The sequence below is a fragment of the Bidens hawaiensis genome, unplaced genomic scaffold (assembly GCF_021521415.1).
Source record: "Bidens hawaiensis isolate Kalapana, Puna unplaced genomic scaffold, B.hawaiensis_p1.1 tig00043490_1, whole genome shotgun sequence".
NCBI classification, from domain to species: Eukaryota; Viridiplantae; Streptophyta; class Magnoliopsida; order Asterales; family Asteraceae; genus Bidens; species Bidens hawaiensis.
The window spans coordinates 65,192-80,275 of NW_027505835.1; the positions used below are offsets into that span (position 1 = coordinate 65,192).

The 15,084-nt window shown below is 33.5% G+C and overlaps 2 protein-coding genes across 2 annotated transcripts; both read left to right on the forward strand.

Annotated features, from left to right (window-relative positions):
* The first annotated feature begins 6,030 nt into the window (after nucleotides 1–6,030).
* On the forward strand, nucleotides 6,031–7,055 carry LOC143615533 (protein IQ-DOMAIN 10-like). Its single transcript, XM_077088638.1, has 3 exons — nucleotides 6,031–6,388; nucleotides 6,462–6,575; nucleotides 6,695–7,055. The coding sequence occupies exons 1-3, from the start codon at nucleotides 6,329–6,331 to the stop codon at nucleotides 6,908–6,910; spliced, it is 390 nt and encodes a 129-aa protein (XP_076944753.1). The 5' UTR covers nucleotides 6,031–6,328; the 3' UTR covers nucleotides 6,911–7,055.
* Nucleotides 7,056–10,086: 3,031 nt separating this feature from the next.
* On the forward strand, nucleotides 10,087–13,480 carry LOC143615540 (transcription factor GTE4-like). The gene is made up of 6 exons (XM_077088641.1): nucleotides 10,087–11,047; nucleotides 11,093–12,284; nucleotides 12,359–12,404; nucleotides 12,510–12,608; nucleotides 12,725–12,796; nucleotides 13,038–13,480. The coding sequence occupies exons 1-5, from the start codon at nucleotides 10,542–10,544 to the stop codon at nucleotides 12,763–12,765; spliced, it is 1,884 nt and encodes a 627-aa protein (XP_076944756.1). The 5' UTR covers nucleotides 10,087–10,541; the 3' UTR covers nucleotides 12,766–12,796; nucleotides 13,038–13,480.
* The last annotated feature ends 1,604 nt before the right edge of the window (nucleotides 13,481–15,084 follow it).

A 15,084-nucleotide genomic window follows, 5' to 3' on the forward strand; every position in this document is an offset into this window, starting at 1 on the left:
CATGAAAGTTCTGTACGGGAATTATTAAATGTAGGGTGTAAGAATAAAGTTGGAGCAAAACCATGGATTCAATATGGGTTCATCATAATAAAAATAACGGAAGTGGGAGCTGAACTATTTGAGCGAGTAACGTCGGCGGTGGATAGGACGCGAATCCACACCCCCTTTGACCCGGGTGGTACAAGTTTAAAGTTGGGCAATGCACTCCATCACGTTGGAATGTTTAAGTGGGTTGTGATAATAATAAAAATAGATGAGAAGCGGGTTGATGTTCCGTTTGACCCTGGAGGCAAAACTCGAGGACGAGTTTTTTCGAAGACGGGGAGTATGATACAGGATATCTCCTTATTTGAATATCATATTTTTAATATCTTTTATTATTCGTTTAAAATTCAAGTTTCCTAATATTTATCTTTCTTGTTTAGTAAGATAGTCTTTAGTATAAATTGGATGTTACGGTTTATTGTTTTAATTAGTTTTTGATTAAGTTATTTATAAAGAACATTGTTCTTGGAACTTTGGTTCGTTTTATTGTCTTTGTTAATCATGAGTCTCTCGAGCCATTGATTGCTTCCGAACCGCATCATACTGCTTCGGCTATTGTACCCTGAGAAACAGAAGTGTTGTCTAAGTAGAGGCGCGGAATCTGTTTTAAGAAAAGCGTGTTGAACACATGCCTCAGCCTCAACCTCAACCGTCAACGTGTTGAAACTAAACCAATCTCATTATTCAAGTTTTGAGGATTATTAATAGAGAGAGAGCGTAATTGACAACAACCTTCAATTCTGTTTTTACAAATTTCTCATATCCAAATTTCTGTCTACACAAAAAAGAAAAAAAGCCAAAACAAAACAAAAACAAAGAAAGAAAATATATTAACTCAAATGGAGGGTTCATACAAGAAAGCGAGTTAGTTAAAGCGAAAATAATTCAGACCGAATGTCCAAAATAGACAACCTCCAAACCATCTAGCCAACATGTGCAATACTCACAACACTATCCCAACATCCACCAATGCCAAATGTGCCAACCCAAGTTGTGCTAGGTCAATTCACTTTTGAACTAATCATGTATCGTGACCCACATCTACTATTATAATAAACAAAAATGATAGTTCAACCATATATCCTTTAATTAGTCTAATATTTTGCCAAATGGCACCCCTGTCTTTTCATATTGAATTCTTAATTATTTTATTAATATAAAGATTTAAAACATTCCATAACTTATCTATTTATCCCTATGACATCAAAGCACCAAAATTATAATATGTTTTCCGCATAATGTTTAATTTTAACAAAATGAAATGTTTCTTAATGATCTCCCTTTTTAATATTTGTTTTAAAATTTGAATACAATTTAATGATTTATACAAAATAATAGTCTTAACAATTTCATATTAAAAAGTGAATGTTTTAAATTTATACTTAACCTTATTATTAAGTTAAACTATAAACTACATTTAACATTTAATTTTTGAAAACCATTTATGATTTTTAAAATCTTTAACTTTTCGATTTTAATTATAACTTCTATTATATTTCAAAAAAATTATAACGATAGCATGGTCAAAAGCTTAGAAACTACTCTCTCCGTCCCATTAAAAATGTCAACATTTTCTTTTTTGTTTGTCTCATTACAAATGTCCACTTTCAAACTTATTAGTCAATTTCCAAGTTTACCCTTAAACACACACAACTAACATTAATAAACAATATTGATTAGCCCACTTTCCAAGGGCATCATTGTCATTTGGTAAGCAAAGAAAACAATAATTTAATCTACATTAAACTTTGTGTTTTTCAAACTAAGACACTTTAACCGGAACTGATGGAGTAATTTATATATAATCTTACTATCATATGTGTTTTATTAAAATTGGTTTATTTCACGTAAAAAACAGATACTTAAATGTTACAAGTTTTGCACAACCATCCAACAACGGTAATTTTCATTGCCGGCCATGCAACATACTCATATGCATTAAATCTAGATAAATACATATCAGGAAAATAAATGTGAATATGACCAAAATATCTTATGGTCGTTGTTATTCAAAACCTATATTGGTTTCATATTATTTGAGATGTTTTGTTGCTTGGGAAAAATGAAGCGGCTTTTTATATTTAAGATAATGTTTTTTATGTTTTAAAGTACTTTTTCAATTTTTGTGGATTAATATTGTTTTAAAGTCTTAGTATCCGGGTGTTGATTATATATATTTTTGAATGTTAAACACAAGTATTAGTTTATATTGCTTTATAAGATAATATTTTAGGGGGTGTTTGAGATTTCTTATTTTCATCAACTTATAACTTATAAACGTTTTGAAAAGTTAATAAGGTGTATAAGGTGTTTGGCAAACCATAAGGCCTTATGAATTTTAACTTATGGGGAAGGCAAAATAAAGAGATTTTGAAAAGTTAGGAATATGTAACTTATTAACTTAATGGGTTTAATTTACCTATTACACTTCTCTAACCCTCAAAACCCATTACACTCCTTTTAAAAAAGAGTGTCTTTTTAGTCATTTTGTTTTTTCTCAACACATAAGCTAATCCAAACATTTTTTTTTAAATTATTTTAAAAAATTCATAAATTAATACGTTCTTTTTACAAAAAAGTCTTTTTCCACTTAAATAAGAAATCCTAAACACACCCTTATTTAAACTTTGAGTACTATTTATTTACGTATTTGTATGAGTCTGCTTCAATATTTTTTTAAACACTATTATTCTTAAAAATATAAATACTTATATCAAATTAATATTAGTACTAAAGGATTTATGCTTTTAGTAACAACCATGTGTTAGAAGTAAGAAAAGTTAATTAAATAATCTTTAAACATTATATATAAGGAAAGCTTTGAGATTTATGTCGCACTTTTCTATATTAATATTAGGAGTGTGTGCGTGGTGCGGTTCGGTTTTTGGCTAAAACCAATCCGAAAATCAAAACTTCAATTTTTGGAGTTATTGAAACCATTCCGTTTCAGTTTTCGTTTTGGTTTCGATTCGGTTTTAGTTTTTTCGGTTTTTGCCATTTGAGCTTGAAAATTTTAGGCCTAAAAAAGTTGGCAAAAATAGTGAATTTAGGCATAAATAATTTTGTTAAGTGTAAAATAATAGACTATTATACATTTGATCAAAAATATTTGAGTTACATATTTATTAAATTCTAATAAATTACTTAATATAAAATATAAAAAAAAATTAAGAATTCAGTTCAGTTTATTTTTTTGGTTTTTTTTACATGCAAAACCAAAACCGAACCGTTAGTGCGGTTTTTACAAAAAACATAAAACCAAACCGTCAATTTTTGTTTCGGTTTGGTTTTTCGGTTTCTTGCACACCCCTAATTAATACTAGAGATGGAGTCAATCTTCTAATATTCAATGAAGAGGTAACTACAAATATTGTATACAAAGAAATTTTTAGAGATTAATGAAAATTTACCATTCAATTTTCTTTTCTTTTTTATTTATGAAAATTTTATTTTATTCAACATTGTAATACATATTCTATTCATTCATCTAATATCAAATTAGTATAAGTATTTTACATTGTATTATCTTTTGTTTATAGAGTTTATCTGACCCGTGTATACACGGGTATTTAACACTTAATATGATAATTGACCATGCACGGCAATTTCAAAAGGGCGACTAGAAAGCCGTGGATGGACGGACACCAAGGAAGTAGCCTTATGCAAGGCTTGGCTACGTATTCACAAAAAGGCGAATCGTTTGGCGTTGGGTCCTCAACCATTTTAACACCTTTACTCTATGGAACCAATTGAACCATGGATCAAGTGAATTGGAAGTGGAATGATTTAAGTAATAAAATGACCCAATTCAATGAAGTCTACCTTCAATCAGTATATTCTTCTTATCTAAGTTATTTATCTTTTTTAATTTGTTATTACAAATTTTAGTCTTGTTAATATTAAAATTATAAATAGTGGCAACGTTGGTTAAGTGGAAGTTCAGATGCTGATATTATCAAGGCGGCCCTAAACAAGTACAAGGAAATGTACAGCCCGAAAGGTTTCTTGAACTACAATTCGTGGGAGGTTGTACGAAACCTTTCTTGATGGGAACACACACTGTTGATGGGGTTAGAGTTTGAATGTGTGGCCGAATCATACAAAGGCACCACACCGACAAGGACGCAATGTAAAGTGGCCGAATCATACAGAGGGATAGAAAGGATCACCGAAATCATTGACGAGTACAATAAGAAGAAATAGGCAGAAACCGACAAAAAAAACACGCCCTTCGGGAAAAGATCGTGGATGCAAAAATAAGAACGCAACACGCGGTAGACATAATAAAAAGAAAACAAAACATCGATGGTATCAAAGAGCTTATAAGGACATATGCAGTGGGGCTACAAATGTGGGCGACAAGGGGCGATGAGAGAGAGAACACCGCCCCCCTAGGCGACAAAGGGGCGATAAGTTGGGGGCGGGGTGTTTTTCGCCAGGTTGTGTAATGATGATGATGATGTGGCGATCAATGATTGGAGGGTGAGGCGATATGTGGGTTACATCGCCGCCCCTCTGGGCTACATATCGCCCCTTTTAGCCACACGTCAAAAATCGCCTCAATTTGTAGCCCCTCCACTACACATGGCCTAACGTCACACACGATCATCTAAACGAACCGAACTTGTCAATGATTCTAGAACATAGAGACACAAAATTCAGTTCAATTAATCACAAACACAACCTCATTTATATAATCTAGACACTCACTATGGATGATGCATGATAGGAAGGGACGTGGGGTTATTATTATTATCTGTAATGACCAAAATGTCCCCGTAATCAACCACTAAATTATCATTGTTAAATTAAAGGACTATCTATGAAAGCAAACAAATGCAAAGTTTAACCCAAACTATAGAAACCAAAGTTGTAATTCATTCTTTATACCACTTTCAAAGTAAGATTAAAAACTGTAACACCTTTTAACAATAGAGAGAAGAAAAACTGTGAAATAATAACTAAAGATGAGGTTTCACTTTCCAAACATTCAGATTTAGTAAGTCTATGGAGATCATAGACTTGCACCTACAAATGTTGTCCGTGTGTCAGTGTCTGAGAATTCTTGCTCACCTTAAAAAGCCAGCCTTCATTCAATTCCTTCCATAATTGGTCATGGATCATGACACTTCTCCTTCCTTCCAACTTGTCACTTACTATTACACCTTCAACTTCAATCTCCCCTGTTACCAGACTGCTATGTGCACACCCGTTTCACTTATTTCTCTGTTCCATCACTGCAATTCAGGTACCCGAAACTCCCACCATACGATCTTCGTATTAATACTTTGTTGCTTTTAGTATTAACTTTTGGAACTGATAGGAGTTGTCACTTGTTTCACATAATCTTTGTTCAATGCTTCATGAGGGTGTGTCAAATTTTGCATTAAATCATGTTTTTCTAGATATTATTTATTGTTTATATGTGCTAAGTTACACATGATAAACTTTGTTGCTATTAGGATTGGTCATGCTAACTGTTTTATGTGGGCATGCCAAAATCTTTGCTTTCTTGATAATCTATGTTGGTTATTTCGATACTTTTTTGTAAAGTTGGTCATGGGGGGTGCAATATCTTTTATAAGTTCTTGGTTTTATTGATAATGTAAATGATGGTTTGGTTTTGCGCTAGATTTTCATATTATTTGATCGGTACGAATGGGTGTTTGTGATTGGTTTAAGAGGAGACAAAAATAAGAAAAAAAAGGAAAACACGCCTATAAAGTTTGAGGTAATGATTTACTAATATACGCTCTTATTCACATTTTTATTTTAAGTTTACACTACATAAATTGACTGCTAATGCTCAAAAGTGGTCCGGTTGACCTCAAAAGTCAAAGCAGGATCCCATAGATTCAAAAGTTGCTAAGGTAACCGCTCCTACTGTGAACAAACCAAAGTTTCTTACTTCTAATAGAGAATATGCAGCCACCCAAATCCAAACTGCATTTAGAGCATATAAGGTATAATACGTACATGTTCACCTGTCCGTTTCGTTGGTCCCATTTACTTGAAATGTAGATGGGACCCACCAAACGTAGGCGATTTCTAATGGTGTTCTAAATGTAAAATTCTTGATGATACTTTTGTTTTGTTTATGAACAATTGACAGGCAAGAAAAACACTAAATTACCTCAAAAAGGTTTCCAGATTTCAGGAACTGACCAAAAGGGTGGATGATCTTACAAAGCAAGCTCCACCGGCTCTTGAAAGATTACACTTTTGGAGCAAAATCCAAACGGAAATCAGTGGCCGACGCCTCTGCAAGGTGGCAGAGGGACGGATGAAGCAAGTGAAGCTTCAAGATCGGATGAGAGTTGCATCCAAAATGCATAAACTTGAGGTATTGAACTATTGATTATAAAGTTTATATCCCTATAAAATGAGATTTTTTAAACTAGGAAACATGGTCATAGATGAAATGGTGGAGTGGGCCCGTGATAAAGAACGAAAGCGGGTTGAAAATGCAACAAATAGAGAAAGCAACGAACAACCATGAACGGGCTTTAGCATATGCGTTCTCTCATCAAGTATGTTGCACACAAACAAATAAATGAACAATATTTTACACATATTTTCTAAAATTTGTGCTTTTAAGATTGATGTGATTGAAACTGTTATTGTGATTGTGATGGTTTTTCTTGTGAAGTGGAGGCCAAATTCGACTAGATGTTTTGGTCAAGCTTACTATGATTTAAGCAAAGAAAGCTGGGGTTGGAATTGGACCGAGCCACGGATTGTGGTTTATAAATTGGAGGGTCATGTTGTGATCCGACCCATCATCTCTCCACGGGCCAGAGAACGAGAAAAGCCAAGATTAGGCGTGTTGAGTAACAAGTCAAAACGGGTTGGTTTCCGTAAGTGAAAAATATCAACAGAAAAAAAAACGATCATGCTAACTTTGCATTGTTTTGACATACTATTGACATTTTGGCAATTTTTTCATGATTTTTTTTTTAAATTTACAAAATATGGTTTGGTTCAAATGGAAAATCAAAAAGCATGGTGACCGGAAATCAAATAATTTATTATTTAATGTGTATACATAAGGGCATTGGTTCATTTATGTTTTTATTAATTTTTTATTTAATCAAGTTCGATTGTCGATGTAATGTATATTTCAAAAATTTTGTGTATGATTAATTTTATCACTTTGGTTTTTAAAAATTTTGTTAAATTTTGTGTATGATTAATTTTATCACTTTGGTTTTTATAATAGATAATAAATTTTGGTTTTTAAGTATTGTCTTGTATTAAAATGACTTGTACATTAGAATTTATAAATAAATCACATGCAACCCAAGTAATTTATTTGCAAAAAGCGGGTCTGATAATGAACACACTCAACCAAGTAATTTTTGTGCTCTTAGAACTAATAAGATTAAAAACACATTACCCCGAAATCTCGAATACATGAAGATACGTAACAGCTGGTACATGTTACTATTGTTTTAAGATAAAACTTAAAATGTATGTTTAATACAATTACTTGTTACATGTATCTTTTCTATTTTGATTAATTATAACTGCATCTATAATGAAGCTTAGTAATTCAAGACAATGCAAATGGTATGCAACATTACATAGACAAAGATGTAAACAATGATATCTTAGAGCATTCATGCTAGTTTCTTTATCTCTATCTCTATAATTACACTAAAAAACTATATATTCTCTCTCATATACAATTCAATAATATTTTTTTACATATTTATCATTATATTTTCTCTCTCCTCAACTCACAAACACTTTCAAATATATTAAAATATAAACAGAGGATGAATAGTATTCCTCCAAATTTACCCGTCTTCTTAAATTTTTCTCTCTCATCCACTTACAACCACTTAACTATCTCTAAAAAAATTTAGAGAACACCCTCACATAATTATAGAGGAGCTGATGAGAATACTCTTAGTATGAGAGTTTTTTTTTTTTTGGTTTTAATATATGGCCTGGTAAACCATTGCCCTTTGAGGAGTCGGCATGTTTATAAGGTTGCTTAGCGCCTTAGCCTTGGGATCTTTATGGTCTCAGGTTCGAAATCTGACTCAACAGGGTTTTCCTATAATGGTGGGGTTTCTTCCATGATGATGTTCTTGGATGAGTAAGTCTAAAGTATTAAAATCAGTATGGATGATTAACATCCTATCTCATTAAGGCTTACTTGGATAGTTGGGTGTATTGGAGGTGGAGAGATAGTTTCAAACATTGTTCAAAAAGAAAAAAAAACAGTTTTTCAAATAAATACGATATTCATCATCCTATAAATAACACTTCAAAGTTTAAACTATTAACTTATTATACAACAATGATTCTAAAACTTATTTGTGAAATTGTAAAAATTAAAAGATAGATTCTTCATCATAATCGAACACTGTCGAAACCTTTTCCCTACAAAAACTATAACAATTGTAATCCAAATTTGTGCTGATAAACTAAAACTTCGCGTCTAATAAAAGAAAAGTTGTTGTAAACGGAAATAAGTATGGATGGTTAACATCATGTCTCAAGAAGGCTCACGTGGTTAGTTATGTGCATTGGAAGTATAGAAGTAGTTTCAAACATTGTTCAAAAAGAAAAAAGAAAAAAAAAACAGTTTTTCAAATAAATACGATATTCATCGTCATATACATTGTCGAAATTTTTTCCTAGCAAAAATTATAAAAGTTGCAATCCAAATTTGTGCTGATAAATTAAAGCTTCACGTTTAAGAAAAAAGAGCTGTATACTTAAATTTTTAAGCTTCAATGATCATTTGTCGAATGACTACTTCGTCGAGAAGGCCATATATAGTACCTTGGAGGGCTTGGATGTAGTTGACTTACCTATTTTATATAATTAGAAGTAATCTCATTTAAGAACTAATCGTAGAGTTAAAGTGTTCTTTGTTTTCTCAAAGAAACCCTAGTTCTTGTATTCTTCATTTTGTAATAGATCATCAATTTTTCGTTTTCAATATCAGTTTTAGTAGTTTATACTTTGTTGCTGATTTTTACGTTATGTATATCATGTTCGTAAGCCTTTGAGGCAATTCAAGTTTTATATCAAATCTTTTATAGACTGTGTGTTTCGTTTTGAATATTTTATCAATAACACTTCATAATGGAGGTTAAACTGTACCGAAAAATAAAATTTGAAATTTTGATATGATATCTATCCATTATAAAAAACCACGAGACCAAATACGCGTCAGGGAATTAGCTGATATCTATCCATCCAATTACTTGAAAGTTAAAACCAATAATATCATTATCATATGATATAATTTCATTTTACAATAAATTATCTAATTAAATATTGTTTTCTAATGAATAATTTATCATATGATATAATTTCATTTTACAATAAATTATCTAATTAAATATTGTTTTCTAATGAATAATTTGTCAAAATGTCAATAATCTATCTAACTATACTAATAAAAGAAAATAGTGAGAATGATATGGCAATCTCACATTCATTTTTGATTTAATCTCTCTTCTCATTCATCCAATCTATCCATGGGTTATAGAGCAAACCCAATTGGCAAATGGGTTATAATTTTTTTTCTAATTTTCTAACATTTCATCTCATTCATCATAACTATCAATTTGTCATATGTCAAAATAATTTTGCCAAATAGGTTATAATTTAATTTCTAATTCTCTAATTTCTCATCTTTTTTATCTCATCTATCCATGGGTCAGTGGACAAAACAATTTTGAGAAATGGGTTATAATTTCTCTTCTAATTCTTTAATCTCTCATCTCATTATTATAGTTATCCACGAGTAATTGGTCAAAACATTTTTTGCAAATGTTGTATATAAAAAAATCAAATTTGTAAATTTAAAATTCTAGACTTCTTATTGTTTGTATTATATATTTTATCTTCTTTTTATCTATAATTTTGTTCATTCTTTCAGATAATGGATCATTTTATCTTTATTATTTGACAAGTTCCGTGTAATACACAGGTTCAAAAACTAGTAATAAAAATAAATAAACATAAAAGCCAATTTTATATCCTCCAAGTGGAATGCTTCATTATACTCCTTTTATCAATTTCAACCTTTCGACCACCGAGTAATTTTATCATTTTATGTTTATTATTATTATTTTCCATCCTTTTATTTTTTTATTATCATTTTAATTTTTAATTTTTCCCCCCTTTCGTCACTAATCAAGATCATGTTACAACCTGAAAAACCCTAGTTCCCTCTTATTTCTGATCTCCATTTTCTTTCAATCAAAACCCTAATTCTCACCAGATCTGGTTTCAGTATTCAATTCCTTAATCCTATTTCCTTATAGGATTATTCGATTAGTTTCTCAATTCTAGGGTTTGGTTTGGTTTCTTCAATCTTGACCCAAACCCTAGCTCCGACGACCCGGTTCGATTTCTTGAAGAAAGCAGTCATCTTTTTTCTGGGTTTTCGATTTCATTTCTGGGTTTTAATTTGTTCATGGAATTAGGGCTTCTAATTTATCGAATTTGAGTGTTGGGTTCGTATATGTATGGCTTCAGGAACATTAGACGCTGATAAGATAAGAAAAGACAAGAGTAAGTGGGGTGAGTTTAATAAAGTCTACACAAGAAGACGTAAACAAGTTCTCAATAACGCCGCCACAGTCGCCGTCGCCACCGCCGGCGTAGAGTCTCCGGCAGCCGGTTCTCCGGTTACAACCGGTAATAACGAGCAAACCCTAGAAAACCCAGATGCTAATTACGAGAATACCTTTAGGAACGAAGACCCAGACCCATCTGGTCAGAGTCAACAGGATGAGCCGGTGGTGGATGTTGGAAATGGGGTTGTCGTACCTAGACCGATTGCGACGGTGGTTGATGACCGGGTGAGGATTTGTTTGGAGGCCTCGACGTCGAAGAGTGAGATTATTGAGCTTAGGGAGAAGCTGATATTAGAGTTGGGTCAAGTTAGGGGTTTGGTTCAGAAGCTGGAAGATAAAGAAGCGGAAATTACGCAGTATTCGGACGTTCGTGATGTTACCGATAACGATGAAGGGTATGCTCCGTTGCAGTATCATTCGGGTAATGTTGCTGTAGACAGGAACGATGAAGGGTATACTCAGTTGCCGTATCATTCGGGTAATGTTGCGTTAGACGGGAACGGGAGGTCGTTGCTTAGGGTTAATTCGGAAATGGGGACAAATTATATGGATAGGAGAGGTTTAACGAGGGTTCATTCGGAAGTAGGTTTGGATGTTATTGACAGAAGAGCTTTAACGAGAGTACATTCGGAAATGAGTCCTTTTGTCGCTCAAGATATGTCGAGGTTTAGACAGTTGAGTGTGTCGGTTGGTGAGTATGTTGAGAAAGAGAAAAGAACACCAAAAGCGAATCAGTATTACAGGAATTCTGATTTTCTTTTAAGTAAAGATCGGTTACCGCCCGAGAGTAACAAGAAACTGAAGTCGAATGGCGGTAGAAAATCGGACTACAGTTCTAGTTTTGAAAGGCATAGGAACCAGGTGTTTAGAAGCTGTAGTAGTTTGTTGCAGAGGTTAATGAAGCACAAGCACGGTTGGGTGTTTAATGAGCCTGTGAATGCAAAGCTTCTTGGGCTTCATGATTACCATGACATTATTAAACATCCAATGGATTTGGGGACGGTTAAGAGTCGGTTAGCACAGAACTTTTACAAGACACCTGGTGAGTTTGCAGACGACGTCAGACTCACGTTTCATAACGCGATGACGTATAATCCCAGAGGTCAAGACGTGCATGTTATGGCGGAACAGTTGTCAGACATCTTTGAAGAAAGATGGGTGGTGATTGAGTCCGACTGGAACTATGGACCGGTTCATCAGACACCGGTTGCAAGAAATGTTAATAATAATCCCAGGACCCTTGATAGGTCGCAATCTATGGGTTTGCCTTTTATGGCTAGGCCAAAACCGCCAAGTTTTGCACCTGTTAGGACACCTGTCCCGAAGAAACCAAAAGCGAGGGATCCTAATAAGAGGGATATGACTATTGAAGAAAAGCAGAAGCTTAGTGCAAATCTTCAGAGTTTACCGTCTGAAAAACTTGACAGCATTGTGCAGATTATTAACAAGAGTAATACTTCACTTTCTCAAAACGATGACGAGATTGAAGTTGATATCGACAGTGTTGATGCTGAAACTTTATGGGAGCTTGATAGATTTGTCACTAATTACAAGAAGAATTTGAGCAAGCACAAAAGGAAAGCCGAAAAGGCTAGAGCTTTAGCTAATAACAATAATCGAGCAATGCTTCAAGTATGAACCAGTATCTTTTTTATTATAGTTTACGTTTAAGATTCATGATTGTGATTATGTGATATTATTTGCAGAACCCTGTAGCACCCATTCCAGAGGTACTACCAGAAAAGAGAGCAGGTAACCTTATAATAAACTTTATACGCTTCATATGCTTGTGTTTTTGAATGAATATGATCATTGTGCTGATATGTTATCTCTTGCAAATGCTGTTGTTTTGTGAAGCAGATGAGCAGAATCCTGTAGCGAGTCAACCTAATCAAGGAGGTGATAATATGAGTAGTTCAAGCAGTTCTAGCAGTGATTCTGGCAGCTCTTCAAGTGGTAATTGATTATATTGTTACTTTTTCATGTTGAAATTACTGGTATTAATAGACTTGCTGGTGTTTTGTTAATTAAAACTAAGTGAAATGTTGATTGTTTTGCTTCTTTTCATGCAGATTCAGATAGTGACAGTTCCTCTGCAGATGGTGGGCAATAATCTAGGACTTAAAAAGAGCAGTAGCTTTAAGGTAAGCTTACATGATCCATACAAACTAGTTTTAAAAGTGAATATATTATGTGAATGTGTGTATGCATCCAAGTGATAAAAGTCCACAACTTTTGAATTTTGTATTTGATTAGCATCTCTAATGTTCAAATTGAAGAAATATGTTTGGCACTCGCTATCTTATCATATTCTTTAATATGATGGTTTCTGTGTTTTTTGACTGCACGATAGTTATATGTAACTTTTATCTCCTGATTTTGCAGACTGGCAGAAACCGATGCTATCCTGTGAAATTCCTAAAATACTTGTGAAAAGGCATATACGATGCATGATGAGTAAACTGGAAAACGGTTGAGACAGTGATTTGATGTTGAAATTTTGGTTGAAGATGTTGGTTGAGGTGACGGTTTCTGTTAGAAGGTTAGGATATATGAAATAGATTTTTTTTAGGAATATGGGACTCCTTGGTGTGGCAAATGTCAGGTTGCCAGGTGAGGAATGAAGCTAGGTTTTGATTTGTGTTTTGACCATTTTCATAAGTTGGTTGAACGGGTGATGTTAACATCGCCCCACATTATAAGTCGTTCAATTCTTTCTTTGTAACGCGCATGAGACATGCTTGATGATGATAAACATAGGTAGCAGCGTGTACAGTGTTGCATTTATCTGCTTTTGCTACTTGTGCTTGTTTCATTTCTCTTGTTTTTATATCCTGTTAACTTCATGTTGTATGACTTAATGATTGTTGAATGTGCCAAAATGGGCAGCCAACAGGTAAATTGCACTAATTTTGACGTTATTTTACTAATCTCGTGAAAATAACGTTAAAAGTGGCGGAAGGTTAATCAGGCATCATGTGGTGGCGTTGATAGCCGAAAGACAAGGGCACATGCACCGATCAGCCGGTGTCCCGATGATTGAGTGCTATGTGCCTTATGTCCAAGGCTTGATGCAAAACTACTATCGAGCCGGGGGTCTCACCGGAAGCAGCCTCTCTATCCCTATGGGATAGAGGTAAGGCTGTCTACATCTTACCCTCCTCAGACCCTACCATAGCATTGCTATTGGTGGGATATACTGAGTACGATGATGATGATGATTTTACAAAAGGAATTTAGTTTTATCAGCAGTATTTAAGAAACACTAGTTTTATCACCAAAGTTGATATAATATAATAGTGGTGCATAGTTGACTTATGAGTTATGACTAGTGCTTCACAAAGATTAAGGTACAAAACCCTTAAAAGACAATATGCAAAGTTGTGCTTGGTATTTAGTTATCCTTGGCAACCTTGTTCCCATCCAAGTTTCTTTATTTACAAACACTGGTGAAAATGTTGTTGAACATCTAAATATTAGTTGGTTTTTGCATACACATGGGTTGGTGTTAATTGTAAAGAATCTCAAATTTGGTGTTTAACAAAGAAACATGAGCATAAATTGAAGCGTAAGTGTGTGGACTCGATATGTTGAGTTTGGTTAACATGGGCGGAAAAGAGGGGGGGGGGGGTCAGCTATAAGTTTTATATTCGTTAAGTATGTATATGCGATTATTCCAACCGCCCCCAATGAGTTTTGACACCACCCCCATTGGCTGAACTACAAGAGGATCTCAGTGAAAAGAGAAGGTTATAATTATTAGAGCCTTTTCCAACCGACAAGTAGGCAACTACACACTAGTGGAACTACGGTGGTCTCTATAGTAAGTGTCTTTTCGTGGTTTGACCCCTTCTCAAACACTCACCTGTGGAGAGTTGAAACGAGAAGAGCAAGTATAATCAGCTGTGTAATTTTCTGATCAAATGTGATGACCACCTTACTTATTAGCTTTCTTGATTCTTGAAGATCAGATAGATGGGGAAGAAAGGATAATCACACAGAAAAAGTAAAAGTAAAACAAGTGAAATTAAATTAAGGAACAACAAATGTAAAGTTATCCTAAATATCATAATTTCTATTTACATGTCAAATTTTTTAAACCATTAGACTTGTTTTGTTTTCCTACATTAATATCCTACTTTTTTTAGTTTTAATATTGTGTTATTTTATTTAGTTTATGATAAAGATGTATTATTATGTGACCCGTTATAGTACAAGTTTTGTTGGTCATTTAAAAAAAATTATCATGTGACTTGACCCGACCCAAATTTTGCTTACCATTAAATGATAAAGAACGACCTCTGAAAATTTTCCGCTCCCATAAAAAAGAATTCTGGGTATGTCATTGGACTCACTTATAGTCGCCAGAAGAAAGGTTAAAGTTTAAAAGAAATTCATGTTATTGGTTGTTTTTTTCATCTAGGATGTGACT